We start from the raw sequence: 13861 nt of genomic DNA on the forward strand, positions 1-13861 counted from the left end.
TTTCAAAAGTCATCGCTCTTCATTGACGCTATCTTGTCTGGAAATCTCCAAGGATCTCGCTTAAAGGGCTCTCGAAGGCTGCGCATCGCGTCTCTTGATTTTCTGGACAAAGATCCTCGGCAGACAGAAGAATAGGAGCGGCTTCAGAGGCGGGACTTTAGCCGAGGGTGTGTTCATTGCGACATGTCTGACCGCCATCGTATCTGGTCAGCGTCCATAAATTACCGCGCCAAGCAATTCTGCCAGGCTACCGTGCGAATGGTCGATATCAGAGGTCATATAAGTCAATTGTCACGTCCATATAATATATTAAATTGACAACAGGTGATTTCGGCAACAGCGCGCTTTCGCCACTCGCCATCAATCATCTCTCTGCATCTGATCGGCTTTTTTGCCGGTGGCGGCAGTAAAAGTGAAGATCGATAAGTCATTTATGGGCTTTCAGCTTTACTGCAAGCACGCGAATAGGCGACAATTAGAGCCACAAGCAAAATTGCTGTTTGATGAATGAATGATTGACAATGAGATGATGGATTTCGGCCACGCGGACACTCAAATCTCCTGAACAACCCGATAAGATTCCCACCGAACGTCTCAACCAATTCACGCGCGACAACTTGCGGTCGCGCTTCTTGTCAACTCTGTGGCGCTTTGGGCGCTTTGCATTGGCTCTCTTTGGCTGTAGGGGAGAGGAGGGCAATGGAAAGTCGCTTTTAGAATGAATTTTGGTGTATTAAGGGCGAAATTTTGGGCAAAAATTGTTTAAATTGAAAAGCAATAGCTTCATTATTGCTAAAAAGCACAAATTTGTAAATAAAATAGGTGGAAATGCCTTAAAATATCACTTTCTTTAAGAATTCAAACAATTTGCAGAACATATTTGATAATTCTCTAAAATTACTGTGTTATCAGACAGAGAAATTATGTATTAAATTTGATTTTCTATGGTAAAAAAGAGTTTTTCCAGTATTTTCTAACGCAGTTTTCAGCTGAAAATGATAGAATTTGAAATAAAATAACCAAAATAACTTTAACAGATGATTAAAAGTTCAAAAAAAGCCTCTAAAATAAGTTAAAACTGATAATTTTCCTTAAAAGTTCAGTTAAACTATCAAATTTCTTCTTCAAGTTGCTCATTTTATCCACAGAAAACTCATGAAATCCAACCTAAATGTCCCTTGCATTCCCCTAAGATGAATAATTTAATTAAATTTCACGGTTATCAGGGCAAATGAGAGTAATTTGTGTTATTGACGTGAAGATATATTTTTTGGTGGCGAAAATACAGCAAGAATTAAACAATTCTTCATTGTAAGAATGCGGAAATTTTAATAACTCTCGATGCTCATGTTTATGTCTCAGAATGTGTTTTCTTGTTATCTTGAGGAAAAGGGAAATTAGTGTGAAATTTCGGGAGTGATTTGCGGGAAATTTTCCCCAAATAACAATTCAACATCTTTTTTTTATGATTATTGTGTCTGCAATATTTTATCGCACTTATTTAGTGACCCAATTTTTGGTTATTTTTGGGGACAATTTCACCCTTGATTTCTGTTGCTTCTGCAAATCAATGTGACAAAGTTCAATCAATTAGAAACCTTGGGTTGAGAAAAAGAAGGCATTTTGAGCACAAACTTCCGATACAGCACAAGATTTATAAAAGTAATAACTCTTGTGCTGCGCAATAAATCGCCACAATTTATGATGGATGACTCTTAAGATTTTGAATGAATACCAAAAGTCCCGTCGCGTATCGCGATAATTGACAATTTTATATGGTTTTGCACTATTCTGATTGAACTTAGTGATGTTGTGAATCACATTGTGGGACGCTTCTGGCCAATGATTAGCCACCAAAACAGAAGTGTGTCCAGAAGTGTGTCTCCTTGTTTGGTTTATCGCGCGCGCCTCTCCTTGTTTGGCTTATCAAAATCGCGTGGTTCCCGCCGCGAAAATCCTAATCAATCGGCCAAGTTTCACATCGGCACAGCCAAATGCGAAATGTTTATAGTCACTCTGTGAAAACAGCCGCATTCGCGCCAGAAAATGATGAATAGCTCCTATTATATCTCATATACTCCCCCTCCAGGCCGCCTTAACAGCGTACAATCCGACCAGAATCATGATAAAAAACAATTTTCTTCAAAGATTCTGAGGAAAAGTGCTCAGTCGTCGGCTGAATCACACCGAAGACAGGTTGATCAGCTTCACCTGTGCCTTACATATTCTGGGGCTTTTTTTGCAACAATATCTTCTGGGAATTGTGCAGTGATTGGAGTTTATTGTCGCGAAATATAATGCAACACAAGTTCTTAAGAATATTCATATCCTTTCTTCACTAAGTAACAGTTTAAATCAGTGATTTGTGTGGTATTTGCTGCTCCTTTTGTGAATAATTCAGGTGAGAATTGATACTTTAATGATTGCAAATATGCACAAAATCTCAATCTGATAAAAACCACGCGCGTCTTTCGTCTGGAATTTGTGTGGAAAATTCTCATCTTCAGACCTTGCAAATGGCTTCACAATAGAGAATTCTCTGACGTTTGTGCGATAGAAATTTCCCTCGGAAAATGCACATTTGCAAAAGAAAACGCGATGTTTTCTCAAGTAATTTGTGGTACAAATTCTAAACACTAATGAGTTTTACAGTCTTTCTCCTTCTTTACTTGCTACTTCACAGCAGATTCATTCACTTTCAATGGTCTACGAGATTTTTCCTGCTCTCTTTATGTTGTGCAAAATCATGCAATTAGTGGAATAATAAAAGGCAGTTAATGAGATGTTCTTAAGGTACTTTTTGCTGCTTCTCCTGGGCAAAAAGGAATTCCTTCAGACAGAAAAATACCTACCCAAAGAAAGATGACACAACATTGCGTGCAATTTTGCAAAAATAAATGTTTAATAGAGTCAAGAAAGTTTATTCTGCGCAAATTTAAGCGATGTATTTTATGTGACAATTATGCGATATCGTGACATAAATACATTTTCGAGCGGAAAAACTTCACAAAGAGTCATTTTCTGCTGTGTTCTACACATTGATTTCCCAATAGAGTTTCCCGGGGCAAAAATTTCTCCATCCAGTGCGCGCTTTTCATTGATTTTCCTCTTGGTTTGCAACATGCAAACACTCCAACACAATAGACGAGAGTCTTCATTTCCGGCAAATGTACCTTGAACTTGAATGCAGTAAAGTAGCAGAATTGTTTGATTTTCATTTCCATGTGAACAATTTTTCTGTGATAAAAATGCAAGTTGCATTGTTATTATTTCCACTTTTTCTCTCCTTCCGCCGCATTTGTGATTACACTCGCGCTCTCGGATGAATTCTGGCTTGAGAGAGAGAGAGAGTGATAAATGTGGTGAAGCAGAGCAGAATTTCCTTATCTAGAAATCTGCCCAAAATTCACATCTGCAATCGCTCATTAAGAATTTGTATGAAAACGTTTTTCGCAGATTCCGCAAACTGACGCAACACGCAGACAAGATGGCTTACGATAATCACGGCATGAATGACTCAATGTTGAACATACCTTCTGAGCCAAGAGGAGCTTACACTGGCTCAAATCAGTTTATTCGTGAGTATCATCCTTCATGATAAATCCCCACACACTAGGTTAATCGCTCTCCAAATTAACATTAGCATTTTTGCAGATTTCCTGTTGTGTTGCTCACAACACATCGACGTCTTCAGATTGAACTGTGACCCTTCCCAAAGAGGGAGATTAGTTGGACCTTAAATTGGGTGGTTTTCAATTCGAGTTTCCCCCCGACTTTAACCCCCTCTTCCTTCCTTACTCTTTATCTCGCAATTTTAAGTCCATTTTTAGGTGACTGACCAAAAATACCTCCGAAATTGGGTTGATTTTTGTATTTCTCTTTCAAATCCAGGTTTAATTTTGTGGGTAAGACACTCAAATCACAGGTTTTGTTTGTAGGTTTCGATCTCAATTGAAAAGAAAAGGATCTCAAAAGGGTATTTAGATGCTGAATATGAAATTGCAGAGTCCCAAGTAACAATGTGTCTTAGTTTCCCTTGTCTGTCCTTGTTTATCTATGCGTTCTGATGTTTTGAAGATATGATTTGAATCCTTGTTTCTCTATCTGTTGTCTTCTATATCTGTTCAGCAAAGTCTGTTCCTGATTCAGTCAATCCTTTAAGCCTTCCCCAGCGACCATAGATATTTATTCTCTACCTTTTATCTGTATTTATCTTGATATTTGTAGAAATTCACAAATTACACACATAATTATTCACGACAAATATTCAATTCTCAACGGTTTTCGTTGATTGAGTCACACGAAATTGATTTGTCGCGCTGTAAAACCAACAATTCGTCCATCTATTATTACAGTCCCTTCTGAAGACACTTTTTGCAGGATTTGAATGCCTGAATTACAAACTCTTTTCACAAATCACCAACAGAAACGAAATTACTTGCTCCTGAAGATTGCTTCCAGGCAAATTTAATTCCAGCACGAATTGGCCGTTGTAAGAAATCCGTTAGCGAGTAGAAATCTTGCCTGTTTGTTTGATTTTGTGTGTTCACCACCCCCCAGAAAAACAAACAACAACACGTCTGATGTATGAACATTTAATACACGACATCACTCACGTGAATTTTATTGTTCTGTAAATACTGAGAAAGCGTCAAAAAGCCTCTTGTGCCGCATTTCGCTGATCTTCTGCCTGTATTTTGCAGTCAACGAGGATGAGAGGAAGACAACGAGGGATCATCTTAGGGCCGTTGCACCGTGGTGTCGACAGAGGGCGAGGAACATCTTCCGCAAGAAGACGCTGTACAAGAGACTCCCAATTCTCAGCTGGTTGCCAAAGTGAGTACAGAAACTTCTTCCGTGTTTGACGGCAGAAAAAGGTATACTTTTATCAACTATTTGCAAAGGGATGATGTGTTGTGAAGAATTAATCGTAAATCTTTCTCTGGCCTAAAATTAGAAGATCTTAACACGCGGTGTGTGAATCATGTGCTTGAGGGTCAAGTTGAATTCTGGCTCAATTTGCACGGTTTCTTCATTGTTAAACTTGCTCCAGGAGATAATTTTCTACTGCTCGCGTATCAGCTGTTGAGTTATTGCGATGAGAAGAAATTATTATGGCAGCAATCTCAGTGCAAATACTGAGGGTGGCTTTGTAAACTAGTTGTGGAATTTCTTCTTTATCACCTGTAATTAAAAAATTACAACAATTTGCTCAGAGTTTGAAGAAATAAGCTTTATTTCCGTATTTTTCTAACTATGTAACAATGCAGTGTTTATTTAATGAATTTTTGTCATTGAAATCTACAACAACTCTCTCTATAAATTGGCAGAAAATTATTGTTGAACTATAATTGATGGAAAATTGCGGATTGACGTCAGAAGAATTTTTTCACATAATTGTATTGTATTCTTCCACTGAATCGATACGAATCATCATGATGCGAAAGGGGAGTTAATAAATTTTGATATTCGAAGGAAGTGTAGCGCGATAGCATAAGATAAGACGCTCTGCACCAAGTGTTACTAACCGCAAGTCAATATAATGGGAGCATCAAAACAATAACCAGTAAAATCTTGGTAAATTATTGACAAGCGTCGTAAAACATAAATTGGACTGGCGAATTCCATCCTATCGATCGATGTCTCATTGGCGGATAAAGACAAGTAGCACTGATAATCATGTTGAATTTCGTGTGTCTCTCAATTCGCGGTTTGCAATCACACAACAATAAAACACATTCCGCACACGATACGATATTTTATCATAGAAAGAACAACACACAAAAGCTGTGGAGAATTTCCTTTTGAGCAGTCATGTCACGACACAATTAACTTTTAATACTCATTAATCTCAGAGGCGCATGATTAGATAAATCGCGGTGATTAAGAGATGTCCCAATGCTTGAAATACTGCTTCCGCCGCAGGTACTCTGGAGCTGATGCTGTGGGGGATTTGGTGGCGGGAATCACCGTGGGATTGACGGTAATTCCGCAGGCGTTGGCGTACGCGGGAATCGCGGGATTGCCGGCGGCTTATGGCTTGTACGGCTCCTTCATGGGCTGCTTCGTTTACATCATCCTGGGCTCGCACAAGGACGTGCCCCTTGGCCCCACTGCCATCGCCTCGCTGCTCACGCTGCAGGCATCGGCCGGCGTGTGGCAGAGAGCCGTGCTGCTGGGCTTCCTCACGGGCATCATCGAGATCCTCATGGGCATCCTGGGACTCGGCTTTCTGCTGGACTTCGTATCAGGACCCGTCAATTGTGGCTTCACGAGCGCCGTGGCGCTCATCATTCTCTCCTCTCAAGTCAAGGATGTGCTGGGAATCGCCGCCTCAGGGAACACGTTCGTGCAGATGTGGACGTCGATCATTGAGCACATCCAGGACACGAGACTCTGGGACACTGTCCTGGGAATTGTGTGCATAATTGTCCTGCTGCTCATGCGGATGATTGCGAACGTTAAAATCGGGCCTGTGAACAATGAAGACAAGACGACAATGCACAAGGCCGTGAATAAGATCCTTTGGCTCATTGGAACGTCCAGGAATGCCATTCTTGTGGTGATCACTGGAGGAATTGGAGCTGCCGTTCACTATTCCGGACACGCTTACTTCAAACTCATCGGCGAGATTCCGCCGGGTCTTCCGGCATTCCAGGCGCCGCCTTTCTCCATTCCCGCCGTCACCAATGGCACAGAAATCCTCCAGGAGGAGGAATCCTTCACGGAAATGGTCTCAAATCTCGGCTCTGGACTCATTGTCATCCCTCTGATTGCCCTGCTGGAGAACATGGCGATCTGCAAGGCCTTTGCCGATGGTAAGACGATTGACGCTTCCCAGGAATTGATAGCCATCGGCACGGCCAATGTGTTCAACTCCTTCGTCCAGGGTTATCCGGGAAACGGCGCCCTGTCCAGAGGAGCTGTAAATCACGCCAGCGGCGCCAGAACTCCCATGGGAAGTCTCTACACTGGCATCCTCGTCATCCTGGCTCTGCTCTTCTTCACGCCCTACTTTTACTACATCCCCAGAGCCGCTCTAGCTGCCATCATCATCGCCGCCGTGATTTTCATGGTCGAAGTGCGAGTGATCAAGCCGATGTGGCGAAGTAAAAGTGAGTGATAAAGATTCGTTGAGAGTAATCTCAAGTTCTAAGCACGCTTTCTCTTCGCAGAAACCGATCTTCTTCCCGGAATTGCTGCCTTTATCGCTTGTCTGGCGCTTCCGCTGGAGTTTGGAATTCTGGTGGGAATTGGAATCAATGTGATCTTTATTCTCTACCATTCTGCACGCCCGAAGATTTCTGTTGAATTATGCGCAGTAAGATTCTGAAGAATTTTGGGGATTTCCTTTGTTTCACCTTCCGAATTAATCCTTCCAGACAACTGGCGTGAACAGCAAATACCTCATGATAACACCCGACAGATGTCTGATCTTCCCGTCGACGGAATACGTGCGGAACCTGGTGAACAAGCAGGGTCTCAAGTCCCAAACGCCAGTCGTCATCGACTGCAGTCACATCTACGGCGCCGACTACACGGCGGCCACGGTCGTTGAGACGTTAGTGAGCGACTTCGAGTCGCGCAACCAGAAGATCCTCTTCTACAACCTGAAGCCTTCCGTTCTGCACGTATTCGAGGGCGTTGATAACAAGATTCTCGTCTATTACGACTTTGACGCCCTCGAGCGCATGATCAATGAGAAGTGATGCTTGCAGGTCTGCAATGATTAGGCTTAAGCTTAGACAGTAAGTTGTACAAATGATCCACTGCATCTGTAAAACGTCTTCCAACGAAGACTCTTTATTTTTAGTATTGTAATCATTGTAATGTAATAAATTATTAAGAAAATTAAATAGTTTTTGAACAGTTGAACGCGATTGGAGACATTCTGTTGGTCGTTTTGAAGAGGTAAGAAGTTTTAAAATCTCTTATCATTGAAATTAATCATCACAATGTTCAAATTAATGACTTAACAATTTTTTCAATACCGGAACTTTCAAAAATGTAAGCAAAGTGACTAGTAGTCTTCACCACGACGTTATGTGGCTGTGATTTAACTTCAGACATTCTTTTCTATCGGCATTAACGTCATCTTTTTATCAATGGTAATATCAGAAGTGGTTTAAAATTTTATTGAGTCTGATTACAAAAATATATAGAGACAAAATGGGCAGAAACAGTTGCTGGGGAGTCTCTAGTCTACATTTGAACTACTCCTGCTTTGGTATTAAGCATTGTTAGATTTATTGAACGTTTTCTTTTCATAATAAATTATAACAAACAGTCAAACTTTACACCGCTTCGTGCTGCTCTAGGCGAACAGTCGCAGAGCGAGGAGCGACAGAAGGACGAAGAAGGAGGATTTCAGTGCATTGCCAGAGCCTCCCAGGTTCGGGTGACCTGGAGCAGGAGTTGGTCCGGCTGCAGGCAAATCCGTCCTGTTGAACTGCTGCTGAATCCAGGTGCTGTGGAACCTAATGGCTGTGTAGACGCCAGGTGCGTTCGGCTGACCACATCGGCGATTGTGCGACATAATGGCGACGAGGCGATTGTCACAGTAAAGAGCTCCTCCGGGATTGTTCTGCTCAAAGGAGGGGATTTTCTCAGTATAAACTTGAGACTTGAATAAAGTAAAATTACTTACAGCACAAGGATTTGGATTGCCAACCACAGATCCAGCGCAGATCATTGAATTTTGAACTCTGCCGGCAATTTCATTCAAAGTGTTGCAGTGGTCGCGATTGAAGATGTTCTGCTGTTGGTGCTGAAGAGGAACATTCAGGTGCTCTGAAGAGGGATTCAAAGGAAGTATTAACTTTGATTTTTGCACTCAAAGTCTTATCTTATCTGATATTTTGCACTCTAGAGGAAAAGTTCCCTCCTGACATCTAAGTGTACTCACGAGGGGGTGAATTCCAGCCCACAAGGGTGCACGGGGCGGTGTCAGGAACTATCCTTGTGTAGAATTCCACTGCCTCGACGGGCGGCAATGGCGGAGCAGGATTGAAATTGATGTCTGCAGTTGTTCGCAGCACTGCAACATTGTTCCACTGCTCGTCAGGATTGTAGTGTTCATGGACGAAAACGTGGCTGACTGCCATTCCTGTCGCACCCTGAACAATGTTCACAGTGGACACGAAGAGGGTGTAGACAGTTGGTGCCAAGCGCTCGTTGTTGGCGTTCAAGGCGCACGTCGCGGCCGTAAGGACATGTCGATTGTTGAGCACTGTGGCGTCACAGAACCTGTTCAGGAACACAAGACCCGCGTGACTTGGGAACTGACCCGGAAGCGCAGCCTGCGACACGGCAGACCCAACCACAAGTCCTGCAGAGAAATATTGTCAGAAGGACATTCCAAACGCACCCAGGAATCACGGCGGAAACTCACCGAGGACTAGCAAAGTGGCGAAGTAGATCTTCATGGCGAACTGAACGGAAGTGTTTCTTGCTCACAGCCTTTTCATGAACTACATTCCGCCTCGCTCTGGAGTCACTGTATCAGCGTGATTTCACCTCACGGCTCACGATGGAGTATTTTCGTACCGCCTTATCAAATGATATCAGGTCAGGATTACAGATTTATTGTGTGAATCAGGAACGGTTTACGAAATTCTGATCCCGAAGCATTTAATCACACCGAAATTTCAGCACTTTTAGCAATGCCAAAAAAACCACCGACATTAATCACGCTCAGCTTCTGGTCTAGCTATGAATTTCTGCAGCAATTTACAAATATATATTGAGTGATAATTAAATTGAGTTTCAATTCAAATGATAAACAATCATAGTGAAATATTTTATTGTGTATTTTTATTAATTTAAATTAATTTGTATTGATAAAAAGTCAGTATTTGACGAAAACTTTGCCTTTCGACGCATTGTGAAAATCAATGAGAGAATTTTGATAAATCACGGTCTTTGTTCGCGGTGCTGAAACTCGGACTTAAACCACCCTTTAATCCCCCCGGATGAGAGTCATAAGTCGTTTTCACGGGAAAAAATTAGCTGATTAGATAAAAATCTGCGCACAAGTTACGAAAAAGTGTTGAAGAATCCAATCGGATCCTTCATTTTCAGCACAACTCTCGAGAATTGTGCTTCGACTTCACACCTGAGTTATTAGTTTAAGACAGTACACAGAAAATGTACAAGATTGTGATACTTGTTGCTCTTCTGGGTAAGTTTGTTGAATTGATTTAGTTTCTTCGCGGGGTTTAATTCCGGGGATTTGTGTATGTGTTTCAGGCTTTGCCTTGGGCAATCCTGTGGCGGAAGATGCTCCACAAGGATTTGTTTCCGGCGGAACTAATGCCCAACAGGGAGAATTTCCGTCGACGGTGAGTTTTGAAGACTGAGAAAGAAGAAAAATGTTCTTAAGTGCGGTGATTTTGCAGGCTTCCGTGAGAGTGCACAATGAGTTCTTCCAAGGAGTTCTCGTGAATCAGAATCACGTCCTCACGGCAGGAACGACTTGCACGCTAAACGGACGCTCGGTGAATCACTTCTGGATCAGAGTCATGCTGGGCGATCTGCACATCACCGGCAGCAGCATGCATCGCGAGGAAAGGACACTGACTCATCTCTTCATCCACGATGGATTCAATCACCAGACAGGCGTGAACAATATCTGTGTCCTTCGCTTGGCGCATCCCATCCAATTGCCTCACCCTGTCATCGAGGAAGCCATCCTGAACACCAGGATTGTTCCTGTCGGAACTTCAGTGCAGTTCGCCGGCTGGCAAACTCCAATTCCGGTATGAAATGTGTCTCTGTGTCCTGACGATGTTCGAGCTTCATCTCCTCTTATTCCCACTTTTCAGGCCGCTGATAATTTGAGATTCTTGAGGCAATTCAATATGCCCATCATCACGAATGCCGTTTGCACGACTCCGCCTGGAAATATCAATACACAACTGGTGAACATGTTCTGCGCCGGACAATTGACTCCAGCTCCAACGGCAAGTCCTTGCCTGGGCAACGTTGGCGCCGGACTTTACTGGAACGTAAGTCTCAATGGAATCCTTTTGCGCTGTCCAAATAATCACACTAATTCACGGTTTTACGAACAGAGACAACTCATCGGCATTCTTCACGATGGATTGACATGCAATCAAGTCAACAATCCCAGCATTTACATGGATGTTCGCTTCTACTCCACTTGGATCACCCAGACCTTCACCAGAACTGACCTCATTCCGCCAAATACGGAATTCCCGCGCGCAGCACCTGCCCAGGAAACCCAGAACTAAGCATTCACACCAAAATCGCCTTCATTTTGTTCCTTATTCTGAAAATTTTACAATGACTTTCAAATAAAAGGCGTTAACTTACATGCGAGTTGATAAAATTCCCTCACGCACTGATAAGGAAAAGCTCCGATGTTGAGAGGTTGGAAAAGCTGCTGCAGATGTCTCTTGTCAGCTCTTTTATCTCAATTCGTACGAATTTTCGCGATATTTTTAACCGTTGACCAATTCGTTCGTGACTAATAGACATTTTTGTGATTAGATAAGCTATCGACGGCAAGAATTACGCTCCCAATTTTTTCACCTCAGTCTTCATATTCATTCCATCCAAAGAGACCTCATTCACTCCCGTCTTCACGCGACATTCACTGCATTTCACAGTTCAACAAGTTCAACAAAGATGAAGATACAAGTGAGCACGAGTTCATTGTTGTTGGCATTTCTGCTCTGCACAGCGAGTGTCCTTGGCCAGGACGATCAGGAAGGTATTCTGGGAGTTTAATGACTAACACGCAGCAATTGATTCACGTGCTTCTTTTCCCCCTACGAAATGCCGCAAAGATGACACAACAACTGAGACACAGTATGATGATTACGATGATAGCGATGTGCCTGTGATTCCTGTCTACATCCAGCCGCGATTCGACGAAGAGGGCGACTTCAAGTGGTTCCCGCGGATCATCGGCGGCACACAGGCAGTCATTGGGGAGTTTCCCGGGAAAGTATCACTCCAGACTCGACTGGGGTCGCACTTCTGCGGAGGAACTCTGATTGATCTCACGCACATTCTCACCGCAGCGCATTGCGTCACGGACTCACGCGCTCAAGTCCTCAATCCTGCCGCGGTAAGTCGCCAAGGATGGCTGAATTTGCCAGCGCACAGACTTACATAATCGGATTATCCTCACACTCAGTCTTATCAGAGGCAAAGTGCGGTTTCGGTGGCAGGAAGTGAAAGTGGAATCACATGTCTAATGATTTTATGTGCATTGCAAGTTGTGTGACTATAAATCTTCACAGTGTTTATGGCGTCAGAGAATCGATCTTACTCACCATTTTAATATGTTTATTCCGGCATGTTTTGATTTATTCGTAAATTGGAAACGAATAGAATTTCATCCGAATTCGTTATCGGTGAATTATCATAATGAAAAGTAGGGCGAGGTTCTCTTTAGCATGTTTATTTAACATTGAACGTCTGAAAAGTTTTGTATTTAGTGCATTGAGAGCAATGAATTTTGTCAGAATTCCCTTAATTTGATCAGTAAAAATTGCAGAAAACATCTGTTGAACATTAATAGAGCAAAAAGGACTATATTTTAGTGATAAATGCTTCTAATTTGATGAGAAATATTGTGATTGTTGTGTATTGACACTGAATTTTCTTATAGAATTCTTTCATTCAATTATTTGCAAGAAAAATTATTCATCATTTTGTGTCTTTAATGCCAGACGCTTTTCCCACAAATATTTTGTAACACATTTGTTGCGTAATCAATGTGCATTTGTCACAGCTCACCTCTTGCAGGCAAATGAACTTTTGCCTCTCGCTCTTATCGCTTATCTTATCAGCGTCTTCTACTATCGTTTGTACAGATACAAATAATGGCCGGCGATGTGTCGATTGTGCGAAACGACGCGGCGCCAACGAGAGAAGTGCGCTTCCTGTCGCACATCTTCGTCCATCCGGATTACGACATCGCGACCATGGAGAATGACATCGCCGTGCTGCGCCTCAGCCTGCCGTTTCGCCTGCAGCAGGGCGTCGTGTCGCCACAGCCGCTGTCCAGGAGCATTCCGGCCGTGGGCACGGTGTGCAACCTGGCGGGATGGGGCACGACCGCCGAGGGCTCGAACACGCCCTCGCCCACGCTGCAGCGCGTGGACCTGGACATCATCGACACGGACAGGTGCAATCAGTCCTATCGCGGACTGCTGAGCGCCAACATGTTCTGCGCCGGACACATGGCCGGCGGCAGGGACTCGTGCCAGGGCGACTCCGGCGGCGGCCTGATGTGCAACAACATCGTCACGGGCATCGTGTCCTTCGGCTACGGCTGCGGCCGCAGACACTTCCCGGGCGTGTACATCGACGTGAGTCAGTACATCGAGTGGATCGAGACGAGCCAGCAATTCGAGGGGGCGCACGTGGACATTCCCACGCCGCGGCCAGCGGGCGCCGCCGCCTTCGTGCCATCGGCGCTGCTCATCCTGGCGGGATTCCTCGTGAAATCCTGCAGACTGTTCTGAAGCTCTTTAATACAATATTTAGGGACTTTGTCAAATAGTGATGAATAAATCTTTTCCACGAGCGTTTAATCAAATTGCTATCCACTATTCTGAGTGACGAAGAGAACATCTTTCTTCTCCTTATGAATGTTTAAAATTCCGTCAAATACCCGAGAAAGCACGTCAGTTTTTTCTTCTTTCCCACATCGATTTCATTAAATATTTACAGAGTTTATTGTGGCCGTGATTTATATACTTTTCCACCAGCCATTGTTGCACGAGAATCAAGTGAACTTTTCTCAATGGCTTTTAAGAGAAGACAAAATTAATATATATTTGAAGGAACAGTGCAACATATTGCGCAAGATTTTAAGGTAATTTTA

General features: G+C 43.1%; 4 protein-coding genes across 4 annotated transcripts; 3 read left to right on the forward strand and 1 right to left on the reverse strand.

The window, feature by feature from the left end:
* Nucleotides 1-2185: 2185 nt before the first annotated feature.
* Nucleotides 2186-7844, forward strand: LOC132263965 (sodium-independent sulfate anion transporter-like). The gene is made up of 6 exons (XM_059763995.1): nucleotides 2186-2401; nucleotides 3457-3578; nucleotides 4704-4836; nucleotides 5926-7115; nucleotides 7176-7321; nucleotides 7383-7844. The coding sequence occupies exons 2-6, from the start codon at nucleotides 3488-3490 to the stop codon at nucleotides 7707-7709; spliced, it is 1887 nt and encodes a 628-aa protein (XP_059619978.1). The 5' UTR covers nucleotides 2186-2401; nucleotides 3457-3487; the 3' UTR covers nucleotides 7710-7844.
* Nucleotides 7845-8314: 470 nt separating this feature from the next.
* Nucleotides 8315-9425, reverse strand: LOC132265255 (trypsin 3A1-like). Its single transcript, XM_059765832.1, has 4 exons — nucleotides 9392-9425; nucleotides 8906-9328; nucleotides 8648-8790; nucleotides 8315-8584 (listed from the first exon to the last, which is right to left on the reverse strand). The coding sequence occupies exons 1-4, from the start codon at nucleotides 9423-9425 to the stop codon at nucleotides 8315-8317; spliced, it is 870 nt and encodes a 289-aa protein (XP_059621815.1).
* Nucleotides 9426-10146: 721 nt separating this feature from the next.
* Nucleotides 10147-11252, forward strand: LOC132265256 (serine protease 1-like). The gene is made up of 5 exons (XM_059765833.1): nucleotides 10147-10180; nucleotides 10249-10340; nucleotides 10398-10757; nucleotides 10824-11006; nucleotides 11073-11252. The coding sequence occupies exons 1-5, from the start codon at nucleotides 10147-10149 to the stop codon at nucleotides 11250-11252; spliced, it is 849 nt and encodes a 282-aa protein (XP_059621816.1).
* A 324-nt stretch (nucleotides 11253-11576) lies between these two features.
* LOC132264462 (trypsin-like) lies at nucleotides 11577-13556 on the forward strand. Its single transcript, XM_059764685.1, has 3 exons — nucleotides 11577-11734; nucleotides 11811-12094; nucleotides 12846-13556. Exons 1-3 carry the CDS (start codon nucleotides 11650-11652, stop codon nucleotides 13497-13499), a joined length of 1023 nt encoding a protein of 340 aa, XP_059620668.1. The 5' UTR covers nucleotides 11577-11649; the 3' UTR covers nucleotides 13500-13556.
* Nucleotides 13557-13861: the final 305 nt, after the last annotated feature.

The sequence above is a fragment of the Phlebotomus argentipes genome, unplaced genomic scaffold, assembly GCF_947086385.1.
Source record: "Phlebotomus argentipes unplaced genomic scaffold, Phlebotomus argentipes genome assembly contig_2, whole genome shotgun sequence".
In the NCBI taxonomy this organism is placed as follows: Eukaryota; Metazoa; Arthropoda; class Insecta; order Diptera; family Psychodidae; genus Phlebotomus; species Phlebotomus argentipes.

Excerpts from the sequence above, each read along its gene's own strand:
- LOC132265255 (XM_059765832.1), bottom strand. The coding sequence starts at position 9,425 with ATGAAGATCTACTTCGCCACTTTGCTAGTCCTCG. Across the intron at positions 9,329-9,391 it reads CGCCACTTTGCTAGTCCTCG|GACTTGTGGTTGGGTCTGCC; the intron begins GTGAGTTTCCGC and ends ATTTCTCTGCAG. Across the intron at positions 8,791-8,905 it reads GGGCTGGAATTCACCCCCTC|AGCACCTGAATGTTCCTCTT; the intron begins GTGAGTACACTT and ends ATCCCTCTTCAG.
- LOC132263965 (XM_059763995.1), top strand. The coding sequence starts at position 3,488 with ATGGCTTACGATAATCACGGCATGAATGACTCAATGTTGAACATACCT. Across the intron at positions 4,837-5,925 it reads ATTCTCAGCTGGTTGCCAAA|GTACTCTGGAGCTGATGCTG; the intron begins GTGAGTACAGAA and ends CTTCCGCCGCAG. Across the intron at positions 7,116-7,175 it reads GCCGATGTGGCGAAGTAAAA|AAACCGATCTTCTTCCCGGA; the intron begins GTGAGTGATAAA and ends TTCTCTTCGCAG.
- LOC132265256 (XM_059765833.1), top strand. The coding sequence starts at position 10,147 with ATGTACAAGATTGTGATACTTGTTGCTCTTCTGG. Across the intron at positions 10,181-10,248 it reads GATACTTGTTGCTCTTCTGG|GCTTTGCCTTGGGCAATCCT; the intron begins GTAAGTTTGTTG and ends TATGTGTTTCAG. Across the intron at positions 10,758-10,823 it reads GCTGGCAAACTCCAATTCCG|GCCGCTGATAATTTGAGATT; the intron begins GTATGAAATGTG and ends CCCACTTTTCAG.
- LOC132264462 (XM_059764685.1), top strand. The coding sequence starts at position 11,650 with ATGAAGATACAAGTGAGCACGAGTTCATTGTTGTTGGCATTTCTGCTC. Across the intron at positions 11,735-11,810 it reads TGGCCAGGACGATCAGGAAG|ATGACACAACAACTGAGACA; the intron begins GTATTCTGGGAG and ends AATGCCGCAAAG. Across the intron at positions 12,095-12,845 it reads AAGTCCTCAATCCTGCCGCG|ATACAAATAATGGCCGGCGA; the intron begins GTAAGTCGCCAA and ends TCGTTTGTACAG.